The sequence below is a fragment of the Orcinus orca genome, chromosome 17 (assembly GCF_937001465.1).
Source record: "Orcinus orca chromosome 17, mOrcOrc1.1, whole genome shotgun sequence".
Lineage (NCBI taxonomy): Eukaryota > Metazoa > Chordata > Mammalia > Artiodactyla > Delphinidae > Orcinus > Orcinus orca.
Genome location: NC_064575.1, coordinates 48,169,882 through 48,182,000, shown reverse-complemented (window position 1 = coordinate 48,182,000; position 12,119 = coordinate 48,169,882). Strand labels below are relative to the sequence as shown.

The 12,119-nt window shown below is 45.4% G+C and overlaps 1 protein-coding gene across 1 annotated transcript in view; it reads right to left on the bottom strand.

The window, feature by feature from the left end:
* SDC2 (syndecan 2) overlaps window positions 1–11,869 on the bottom strand; it is a 120,416-nt gene extending 108,547 nt beyond the window's left edge. Inside the window, exon 1 of the mRNA XM_004275364.4 lies at window positions 11,223–11,869. Coding sequence (XP_004275412.1) covers window positions 11,223–11,282 — 60 coding nt within the window. The 5' untranslated portion in view covers window positions 11,283–11,869. The remainder of the gene's footprint in view (window positions 1–11,222) is intronic.
* Window positions 11,870–12,119: the final 250 nt, after the last annotated feature.

The window sequence follows — 12,119 nt, the reverse complement described above, 5'->3', positions numbered from 1 at the left end:
CATTCCTTGGATAAACCCTACTTGAACTCATCATTATTCTTTTAATAAGCTGCTGTACTCGGTTTGATAACATTCTATTTAAAATTGTGGGATAGGGAGGGTGGGAGGGAGATGCAAGGGGGAGGAGATATGGGGATATATGTATATGTATAGCTGATTCACTTTGTTATAAAGCAGAAACGAACACACCATTGTAAAGCAATTATACTCCAATGAAGATGTTTAAAAAGTAAATAAATAAAATAAAAATTTGGCATCTATGATCACAAGTGAAACTGGCCTAAAGATTTGTTTCATTGTGCTTCCCTTGTCTGGTTTTGACACAGAATAATGCCAACCTCATGAAATCTTCTGTCATTCTCTAAGCTTTGGAACAAGTATCTGTTCCTCGAAGGATCAGCAAAACTTATTTGTAAAACCGTCTAGGTCTGGTGGCATTTTTTTAAGGTTTCTTTTTCTTTTTTTTTTGATGTGGACCATTTTTTTAAAGCCTTTATTGAATTTTTGTTACAATATTTTTTATGTTTTGGCTTTTTTGGCCGTGAGGCATGTGGGATCTTAGCTCCCTGACCAGGGTTCGAACTCGCACCCCCTGCATTGGAAGGCGAAGTCTCAACCACTGGACTGCTAGGGAAGTGCCCTGGTGCCATTTTTTTTAATGGAATTTTTTGTTGAGATAATTGTAGATTCACATGCAGTTGTAAGAAATAACACAGAGACTTCTGGTACCCTTTACCCAGTTTACCCCAATGGTAACATTTTATAAATATAAAAACAAGGACACTGACATTGATACAATTGACCAATCTTATTCAGATTTCCCCAGTTTTTGTGGGGCTATTTTTGCGGTACGTGGGCCTCTCACTCTTGTGGCCTCTCCCAGTGCTGAGCACAGGCTCCGGACGCACAGGCTCAGCGGCCATGGCTCACAGGCCTAGCCGCTCCGTGGCATGTGGGATCTTCCTGGACCGGGGCACGAACCTGTGTCCCCTGCATCGGCAGGCGGACTCTCAACCACTGCGCCACCAGGGAAGCCCCAGTTTTCCCCAGTTTTACCTGTACTCATTTGTGTTTGCGTCTGTGTGTATTTAGTTCTATGCAATTTCATCAATGCACAGGTTTGTGGATACATAAATACATAGTATATACATGTATGTGTAGATATATTTAAATTTATTCAATATAACCAGGGTTTTACTATACATAGTTTTTTTATTAAAGTATCATTGATTTACAATGTTGTCTATACATAGTTTTATGTCTGACTTTTTTTTGTGTTATAAAAAGAGTTTCCAAGTTATAAACATTCTTCCAATATATTTTTAATGGTTGTATGATAATTCATGTATAATTTAGAATCTTTTATTTAACCATTCCTCTAGTATTATACATGTAGGTTGTTTCCATTTTTTTAACTATTATAAGTAAAGCTTCAATAAATACATTTACCCAGCTACGATTATTTCCTTTGGAGAGATTTGTAAAGATAAAATTACTGGAGAAACTTTTCATGGGCCAGAAATAATCAATGACATATTCTCTCACATCACCCACATTTAGAGAAAAGGGTGAGTACAGGCATACTTTGTTTTATTGTGCTTCAAAGATATAGCATTTTTTTAAAATTAAAGGTTTGCAGCAACCCTACGTCTCGCAAGTCTATCGGCGCCAGTTTTCCACCAGCTTTTGCTCACTTCGTGTCTCTGTGTCACATTTTGGTAATTCTCACAATATTCAAACATTTTCCTTAGTAATATATTTGTTATGGTGATCTGTGATCAGTGATCTTTGATGTTACCGTTGTAATTGTTTTGGGGACGAGCCTCGGCCATATAAAACCACAAACTTAATAACTGTTGGACGTATTCTGACTGCTCCACGGAGAAGTTCCCCATCTCTCTCCCTCTCCTCGGGCCCCCCTATCCCCTGAGATACAACAATATAGAAATTAGGCCAATTAATAACCCTACAGTGGCCTCTACATGTTCAAGTGAAAGAGTCTCTCACTTTAAATCAAAGGCTAGACATGATTGAGCTCAGTGAGGAAGGCATCTCAAAAGCCGAGAGAGGCCGAAAGCTAGGCCTCTTGTGCCGAACAGTTAGCCAAGCTGTGAAAGCAAAGAAAAAGTTCTTAAAGGAAATGAAAGTGCTACTCAGGTGAACACACAAACGATAACAAAGCAAAACAACCTTATTGCTGATATGGAGAAAGTTTAATGGTCTGGTTAGAAGGTCAAACCAGACACAACATTCCCTTAAGCCAAAGCTTAATCCAGGGCAAGGCCCTGACTCTCTTCGAGTCTATGAAGGCTGAGAAAGGTGAGGAAGCCGCAGAAGAAAAGTTTGAAGCTAGCAGAGGTTGGTTCGTGAGGTTTAAGAAAAGAAGCCGTCTCCGTAACGTAAAAGTACAAAGTGAAGCGGCAAGTGCTGATGTAGAAACTGCAGCAAGTTGTCCAGAAGATCTGAGATAATTCATGAAGGTGGCTACACTAAACCACAGATTTTCCATGTAGATGAAACAGCCTTCTATCGGAAGAAGATGCCATCTGGGACTTGCATAGCTACAGAGGAGAAGTCAGTGCCTCATTTCAAAGTTTCAAAGGATAGGCTGACTCCCTTGTTAGGAGTTAATGCAGCTGGTGACTTAAAGCTGAAGCCAATGCTCATCTACCATTCAGAAAACTTTACGGCCCTTAAGAATTATGTTAAATCTACTCTGCCTGTGCTCTGCAAATGGAATCACAAAGCCTGGATGACAGCACATCTGTTTACATGGTTTACTTAATCTTAAGCCCACTGTTGAGACCTACTGCTCAGAAAAAAAAGATTCCTTTCAAAATATTACTGTTCATTGACAATGCACCTGGTCACCCAAGAGCTCTGATGAAGATGTACAAAGAGAGTAATGTTGTTTTCATGCCTACAAGCACAACATCCATTTTGCAGCCCATTGGATCATTTCAACTTTCATGTCTTACTATTTAAAAAACACATTTTGTAGGGCCATAGACAGTGATTCCTCTGACGGATCTGGACAAAGCAAATTGAAAACCTTCTGGAATGGATTCACCATTCTAGATGCCATTAAGAACATTTGTTAAAATATCAACATTCACAGGAGTTTGGAAGAAGTTGATTCCAACCCTTTGAGGGGATGACTTTGAGGGGCTCAAGACTTCAGTGGAGGAAGTAATTGCAGATGTGGTGGAAATAGCAAGAGAACTAGAATTAGAAGTGGGATCTGACGATATGAGTGAATTGCTGCACTCTCATGATAAAACGTGAATGGATGGGGAGTTGCTTCTTATGGTTGAGCAAAGAACGTGGTTTCTTGAGACAGAATCTACCCCTGGTGAAGATCGTTGAAATGACAACAAAGGATTTAAAATATGACATAAACCAAGTTGATACAGCAGCACCAGGGTATGACACGATTGACTCCAGTTTTGAAAGAAGTTCTACTGTGGGTAAAATTATCATACAGCACCAAATACTACAGAGAAATCATGAAAGGAAGAGTCAACCTATGCGGCAAACTTTACTGTTGTCGTATTTTAAGAAATTCCCACAGTCACCCCAGCCTTCAGTAACCACCACCCTGATCAGTCAGCAGCCACCAACATCCAGGCAAGACCCTCCACTGGCAAAAAGATTACAATTCGCTGAAGGCTCACATGATGGTTAGCATTTTTAGCAATAAAGTATTTTTTAATTACGATAATGTACATTGATTTTTTTAGACACAACACACTACATTTAACAGAATACAGTATAGTATAAACATACTTTTATATGCACTGGGAAACCAAAAAACTGACGTGGCTCACTTTATTGTGATATTCGCTTTATTGCAATCTTTGCTTTTTTGTGGTGGTCTGGAACCAAACCCACAGTATCTCCCAGTATATCTACACAAAAACGTTCCCAATATCTCGAGGTAGAGCTAGGCCTCCCCAAGGCAGGGAAAGAACCCCAGCTATGAAAACGCAGGCTCAATCGTGTAGTTTCCAGGCCACCCTCTGGGCTGGAGCTTATCAGATGTGCCCATAGAGTGTCAAGCCCCCACTCCTTAGGGAAGCAGAAAACAGAACACGAGTAACTAACATGTGACACAGAGTGTGAAGATGCCACTGTGTTAAAAGCTCCAGTGTGTTCTGTCCCACGTAATCCTAAGAACCTATTTGATGATATTCCATTTTACAGATGAGAAAACTGAGCACAGAGAGGTTTAGAAACTTGCCCAAGTTTACACAGTAAGTGGATTCTAACCCAGGCAAGTCTTAACTCCAGTGCCCAGGCTCTGAACCACTGTACCATACTGCCTGCTCATTTAGACTCTTGCTATGGTCTCTACAGCACTGACGCTGGGCTCCGGTGCTATAGAAAGGAACCAAAGGGAAGGCAGTTAAAGGTCCCTCTATGGAAATGAAGGTCAAGGCCAGAAACCAAATGAGAAGCCTGAGACCCTCAGTGGCTTATGCTTCAAAAGCCCGCCAGATGACATCAACAAGTCATGTTGTCTTCTTTCTAGAATGAAAGTGAGTTCCATCACATCAACTGCTCTTGCTGCTACATTAGCTTATATCAGAAAATATATGGGAAAACACTAGATATTAGATCATGACTATTCAGAGCAATGTATATAATCCCAGTACATGGTGAATAGTTAGCTCAAGTTAACTGATTACCACCAGCATTTTACCAGTAGCATTACATTTCTGTAATGTGAATTCCTTGCTCCAGTAATAAAATAGTAAGTATTTGGCAGGAGCTTTATAATTACTTATTGATTAGGTTAATCTTAACATTGCTCCAATCACACCCTGAAGCATATAGAAAAAAATAAATATTAAAGACAGAAAGTTCTTCTAGTTCCCTTTATCATTTTATAGATGGGAAAGCTGAGGTCCCACAGGGATTAAGATTGTTAATTACATGTGTGCAAAGCCTCTCTTTTGCCTTCAATTCTGTACATTTATTTTCACTATCTTTATATTTAACAATACATTGTACAAAAATACATATTTAACTCTTACTCTTTTTATGATAAGAACTTTAAAAATATAATTTTCCTTTAATATTTGTATATCTTGCTCCATGTGTCATTCTTACCGTGAGACTAACCTCTATTAATTGTACATATTCCTTAGACATCTGTACTATTTGTATTTAACATACCTGTATAAAGATAAGAAAACATCAAAATGCTTTGTAAAGGACACATTTTACTGCATCTTTGTGACATTTTTCACAGAACAGATTCAACAACAGAGGAGAGAAATGTGAAAACATACCTTGTCTTTAATAATATTTTTCTATAGCTTGGAGTCCAACACCATGACCTGACTCTCACATCACCGACTGGGGTACCAGTTGGCCTCACTGCTGATTCAAATGGGAAATCTCCAATGACTTTCTCCTAGTCCCACCAATTCTTTGAGATACCCAAGAAAAACAGATGTACACAGTCTATTTCAACAGTATCCTTTCCTACTCAGAGGCAATCACCCCTCTAGCCTTATTGTTAAAACTGATGTTGCCCTAGAAACAGACTCATCAAAATGCAATGGAGATTTTTAATAGTAGGACCCACATCTCAAATTGCTAAGAGAAGAAATTCTTTCATGCATTTCTACTCTTACAAAATAAAAATCCTCACTATTGCTACTCACAGCTGCCCAACATTCCCTGACCTCCCGTGCCACCTCATTCTAGATACCCAGTGGCACTTAAGCATGCGATGCCGCTGTAACTCTCTCCTTCCGACCTGCTGGAATTTCAACTCAGCCAAAGGACATGGACACGGGAGGAAGCAGTAATGTACGCTGATGGGAGGCACTGGATTTGTCTTTTTATTCTTCAACACCACAATGTTGATGAAACTGAGGTCGAGAGTCAAAACTTGCAAACTAACCCAGGTCCACCCCCAAGCTGGTAGATTCAGCTGACCCCAGACCACACTGTCTTCAGTGGCCAGAGCAAAGGGGAGCTTCAGCAGGACCAACTGACCCTGACTGCCCCAGCCATGGGCACCTGCCCTTAAGTACGGAGCATCAACAGGTGTTTACTGCAGGGGTCAAAGGTGTGGAAACAAGGACCTTCCCCTCAGATAGTGCCAATCTCCAAAACATCAGAGGGCTAAGGGGCCTCAAGAATATCATATATGGCTCTCTCATTTCATAGTCAAGAAAACAGCCCAAGAAAGAAGAAGGAAAAAAAACAACACTTACTTTCTGTGCCTCAGGTACCACTCCCATGCTCCCTCATTTTAGCCTCACAACAATCCTGTTATAAAGGCATTCTCAGGCGCAATTTATATGCACACGCATATATGTATTTTTTTAAGTGACTCAAAGTGTCAGTATCTTGTCCAAGTCCTAACACGGAGTAAGTGGCAAAGTACCAACATCTCCCCCACCCAAACCCTTTATCTCTACGCTGGTCCCTCAGGGTCACAAAGCTTCTTATCCCTGGGAGCCCCAGGACTAACACAAAATAGCGCGTAGAAGGGGTAAAGTGTGTGACTAGACCAGTGGTTCCCAAATGTAGCTAATTCATTAGCATCATCTGAGATGCTTTATAAAAATACAAATCCCCCGACCCCCTTTAGGCTTCTGATTGTTAGAAGGCCCTGAAATCTCTATTTTTTACATACTTACATTGATTCTGATTGTCAGTCTGCCTTACTAGTTACAGAAAGAGAAAAACAATGGCTAGATCAGTCATGAAAGGCTGTCTGGAGCTTGGATCTGAATCAACAGAATTTAAAAGGAGAAACACTGAAGAGGTGGCTATGTCCAGGGAGCGTTCACAAAAGTGAGATGAGTGGGCGAGGGCGGGGAGACGTGATGGAGAGGGATGGGGGCAGGGGGGTGGGACTAACTAGGAAGGAGCGATATTCCGGAGCATCATATAAATCTGGCAGAGGTATTTAGACTCCACACCATGATAACAAGAAAACACAATCCAAGTGGTACAGGGTAAATCAAAACAGCAGGTGAACATCTGGGCCAGGAAGGGCAATGGCAAGGCTGCTGACATGGGGCACGTGCTGGCAAGGTGCCAACAAAGAAGAACCTGAAGGGGAACACTTCCTGACTGCCTGGATGGATTACGCCTTTATCCTGAGCACTTAGTACAATAGATGCCGAATAAATATCATGGACTGAACAACATGTAGGTACCTATAGTGGCCAACTGGTCACGAAAGTCAACAAAGATGAACGGGTCAAGGACTGGACTTCAGGATTCAAATCCGGTTCAAATCTAGAATTAAGATGATGGTACTGGCAGAGGTGACTAAAAAAGAGTAGCTTGTTTTCAGCGAAAGCTCTCCTTCATTACTTCTTGCTTTTCTCTAAAACTTTATTTTGGCTTCTGGTGCATGAAAGAATTAGGTGGTTTTGAAATACCGGAATGTACCTTCGACAGTGACATGAACAGCAGGTCTTCTGTCTTGGGAAGAAAAAAACGATGGGCAAGATCTTTTGGGTTGATTTTTGGCAAAGGAGGAGAGACAATCTCGTGAGAATCTAAACTCAGATGACATTCTTCACATGACCTAAGATCACTGCCAGCTGACATGCCGATAGCACTGTGGCATTAAGCCACCGGACTCCCTGTAAACCTGAATTGACAGAGCTGGCCGGGCTCTGTGTGGCTCGGTCAGCCTCAGGCTTTGCCAACCTGAGGAGACTCAGGGCCCCCTGAAGCTGGCCGGTCAGGTCTCTGGGGGCTTCTAGGAGACTTGAGAACTAGTTCTACGCAGGTAAAAAATTAGATGATCTTTTGAAATCCCTTCCAAACTAATGATTATTCAAGGTGCCTTGTGTGTAATTATATTCCACAGTTCCTCAAATGGCAAGCACCTTCAAAATTTTACGTTCCAGGTCCCAGAAGCAGGAGTTGGAGCGTGTACTCAAATTCCTCTGTATGCCCATCTTCCACAAGCCTGGCCTTAATAAGATCTTTCCTTCTCAAGTGACATCTACCTACTGCTAATATCCAACTAACAGAGAAAGAGCCCTTATTTCTCTAAGATTCCCTAGCAAGTACGATTTGCCAGATTACTGGAGCAGCCAAAATGTATTTTTTTAAAGAAATGCAAAAGGTTATATGGTTCCAATTTAATTTTTCCTTCAAATGCAAGCTTTCCAATGCCTGCCTTTCATAATACACTGAGTCGTAATGCACGGGTCCAAATGACTTGACAGTTTCTTTTAATTTACACACATCTAAGCATGTGCAAAACATTCCACTAGTTCAAAACGCTTCCTTTTCTTAAACATACTTCCAGTTCAAATTACGTGTTTATGGCAGTCTGCGATGTATTATTTCTGAAGATAAACAGTCATGTAAAAAATTGATAGAAAAGCAGCAGCATATCACTACTGCCACACTCTGTCAGTCTTTCCTCTCTCATGCCGGTGGGAGGTATAAATGCACCGCCATGACCAGGCTCGCCCTGCTGTCTCCAGCGTCCAGAAAGGCAGGGCCACAAGTTCCTTTCCACAGACAGCTTTGAGCCTTGGTTGCTGAGAACCTCTTTTTTTTCCCCCCCTTGAACTTAGTATAAAACTCAAGAATGCACTAACTGGAGATGTTTTTCCTTTTAAAAATGAGAGGCTTTATGCTCAGATGATCACTACTTCTAACTCCCAGAAAACAGTTGCAGTTTTCCAATTAAAATTAGAAGTACTGGAAATAAGGTACTCTAATAACTAAATGTTGAAAAGTGAAGTCTTTCAACTTCGCATACATTTATGCCGCTACATGTGAAACAGAGGCTGCAAAGTAATTTAAATGGACTATTGGCTGTCCTGGGCCTTGAAAAAGCTTCTATTGAGAAAAATTGACTCACTGCCTAACAAAGACTCTCTGCTACAGTCTTCAAGTTGACATTTTAAAAATATCTAATCACCCTTTTGAATGATATTCCAATTACTGAAAACAGTATCTACCACAGTGAAACAGCTCACTTGGAAAGCATCCAATTCTGGTTGGAAATGAGAAATATTAGAACCCCAAAGGCACAGAGTTGGGGGTAGAGGTGTCACCAGAGAAGACAGGTATAGTTCAGCCAAAAAGCTTCCTTAAGAAGCACTGTCAGAGGGAGATCAGCTCGGTGCTTTGTGTCCACCTAGAGGGGTGGGATAGGGAGGGTGGGAGGGAGATGCAAGAGGGAGGGGATATGGGGATATATGTATACATATAGCTGATTCACTTTGTTATACAGCAGAAACTAACACAACATTGTAAAGCAATTATACTCCAATAAAGATGTTAAAAAAAAAAAAAAAGAAGCACTGTCAGATTTATGCAAAACTCCAAGGAGACATTATTCCTCTAGAATCCCCAAACATCAACACTTTCTAGCAAATTTATGAACAGGACGCAGCAAAAAAGGGACCTCCTTAATCCTGTACAGCTTTTTAGGCAGGCAGGCTTCTCCTGAAAATCTTTAGATGGAGTTCTCCCTTTGCCCTGTTTTGCAACAAGATGAGCAATAATGTTTTTCTGAAATAAACAGAGAATCTCTCCCTTTCGGTGTGCAAAGAGCCAAAGTTCATAACTGGCTGGGAGATTACCAATCCCAAGGGATAAAACGATCATTTGCCAAAGAGAAATGCTGATAAGTTTCGGAGTTCTATTCTACAGCCGGAGCACCCAAATTCTCATCTACTGTGTTCAGTTTACAATCCTACTTGCTCTCCAATCTCGCCTAACGTTTGGGCACCTGCTAGCACACACAGAGGCTCCCACACCGATGAAAAATGCCCATCTGCTGCTGAGTGCCAAAGAGGTTTCCCAATCCTAAATCGCATCAACTCAAAAAAGTGGGCTGGGGTGGGGGGAGAAGGGAGAAATAACACGCCAAAGGAGAGGAGGAAAAACTCACAAAACCACCTCTAAAGATGACATTATTTGTCTTCGAAGAGGCGGTTCAGTTTATTAGAAATGGACAAGTTATTCGGTGGCAAAGGGAGGAGATATGGGGAACTGGAAGGGACAGAAACAGCTGCACTCCCTAACCGAGGCCCCGGACCGCACTGAGGCTGCAGACGGGATCGCGGACAAAGCTCAGGGCGCCCAGGTAGGGGCCGCCAAGCACAAGTGAAAGCCCAGGAGGCAGTTCTCTTTAGAGGGCGCTCATTGGGCGTCTTAAGGAAACAAGCTCCAACCCCCCGAAACGCGACCCAGAGGAGGAGAAACCAAGTTCCCACGGCCGAGGCCGGGGAGGGAGGCTGGGTGCCCGCAGCCGGCCCCGCCGGAGAAGAGACTCCTCCGGGCCTCGGGGTACTCCCGCCGGGTCCCAAGCAAGCATGGCGGGATGGAAGCCTCGGTCTCCGAGCGGCCGGGCGACCCGAGGCCGATCACAGTGTCACAGTACCCCGCCTCGCCCCGCTGCTGCACTCGAGTGCAATCCATACTGAAATGCCCCCCTGTCCCTAAGGGCCCGCGAGCTGCCCCCCGCCTCGCAGGAAGCACGGGTCGCCGTACCACCGGGAGTCCAGCGGCCCGCACCCCGGCATTTTCGGGCGCGTTCCGCTCACCCACCGCGGGACCGAGGACTGCCCTCCGCCGGTAGCGTTTCCACGTAGTGTCTGCTCCCTTGCCCCAGCCAGAGGAACATCAAACAAAAGAACTTTTTGCAAACTTTCCTCTCCGGACACTCAAGGGTTTCTTAAAGCTGAGCCCCATCTCCCCAGAACCTGCATTCAATCGAGTAGGAAAGCTGGCGTGGGGGTTGGGTGGGGGGGATGGTGTGCAGGAGAAGGGACCCCAAAGTTTCCAGGGCGTCTCCGGGTCTCGGGGAGCGCGCGGAGGGGACCAGTTCCCTCGCAGCCCTATCCGGGCTTCCTCTCTCCGGCCACCCTTCCCCATCGGTCCTTCCCGGCCACGCAGCAAGACCCTCCGACTGCGAAGAAGTTGGGAGTGACTTCAGGGAACTCTGCGGTTCGACAAAACTGCAGTACTCTTGCCCTCATCCCGGGGGACCTCGGGACAACTCCAGCGAGCGGCGCTTTTCTGCGGGAAGCGAAGGGGGAGAGGAGTGGAGGAGCGAGCTCATTTGTCCCAGCAGATCCCCGGGGGCCGAGGGGCACGTCTGGGAGTGGGGGGCATCCCCCAGGTGGCGCTCCCCGATTCCCCGCGGGCTCTGCGGACTCTGCTCGGTCTCTGCACCCTAAGCGGCGCGCGCGTCCCCAGCCTGGCCCACTCACCGACTCCGCCGACACGCAGGCCACCAAGCCCAAGGTGAGCAGGATCCAAGCGCGCCGCATATTCCCCGGGGCCCGGCTGCTCCCAGCCGCCGCTTTACAACGAGGGAAAAACGAAGTCTCTCGCCCAGCGCCCGGCGCAGCCTGCGCAGAAGGACCGGAGCAGAGCAGCCGCAGCGACCGCGGCTCGGGCTCGGGAGCTCGGGCTCCGGGCTCTCGCTTCCTCCTGCTGCGCCTGCGGCTGCGCCCCGGGAACGCGGCGCCTTCTCACTTGTTGGTTCCTACACAACCGATGCCTAGCTGTTGCTCCGGTGAGGCAGCTCTCTGGAGCTCTTCTTGCTCTGCTGTTGTTGTACTCCTCCGCGGACTCCTTCCCCGTGTCGCGGCTCCGTTTCTGATTTTTGAGGAATAAATTAGGTGCCCTGGAATGTAGCCGCAGCTGAAGTTTGGGTACAGAGCGGTGGGAGCGCCTGATCCGCGCGGCTGGAGCTCCCGGAGTATCTGGAGAGAAGCGCGTCGGAGCGGAGCTAGTGGCTCAGCGGCTGCGCCCCTCCTCCTCCCGCGCCGCCGCCTCCCTCCCAGGGTCCTCCTCCCTTTCTCCTCCTCCTCTTCTCCTACCGCTCCCAGCCTCCCTCCGGAGCCCGCTTCTCCGGGCTTCTCCCGGCGTCTCGAGGAGGGGAGGCGGCAGTGTGACTCCCAGCTAAACCCGGGAGAAATTCCTACAGGATTACGCCCGGATTGGCAGCTCCGGGGGCCAGTGGCCACCAGCAGCTCCGCGCTGTGGCTGCTCTGGGTCTGCGCGTCCGCAGTCTGTGCTCCAGTGCTCTAGTATTCCTTCATTTTCTGACTCCCTTACACCCCCCCCCCACTCTCTCCCCCTTTTTCTCTCTCCTCCTCCGT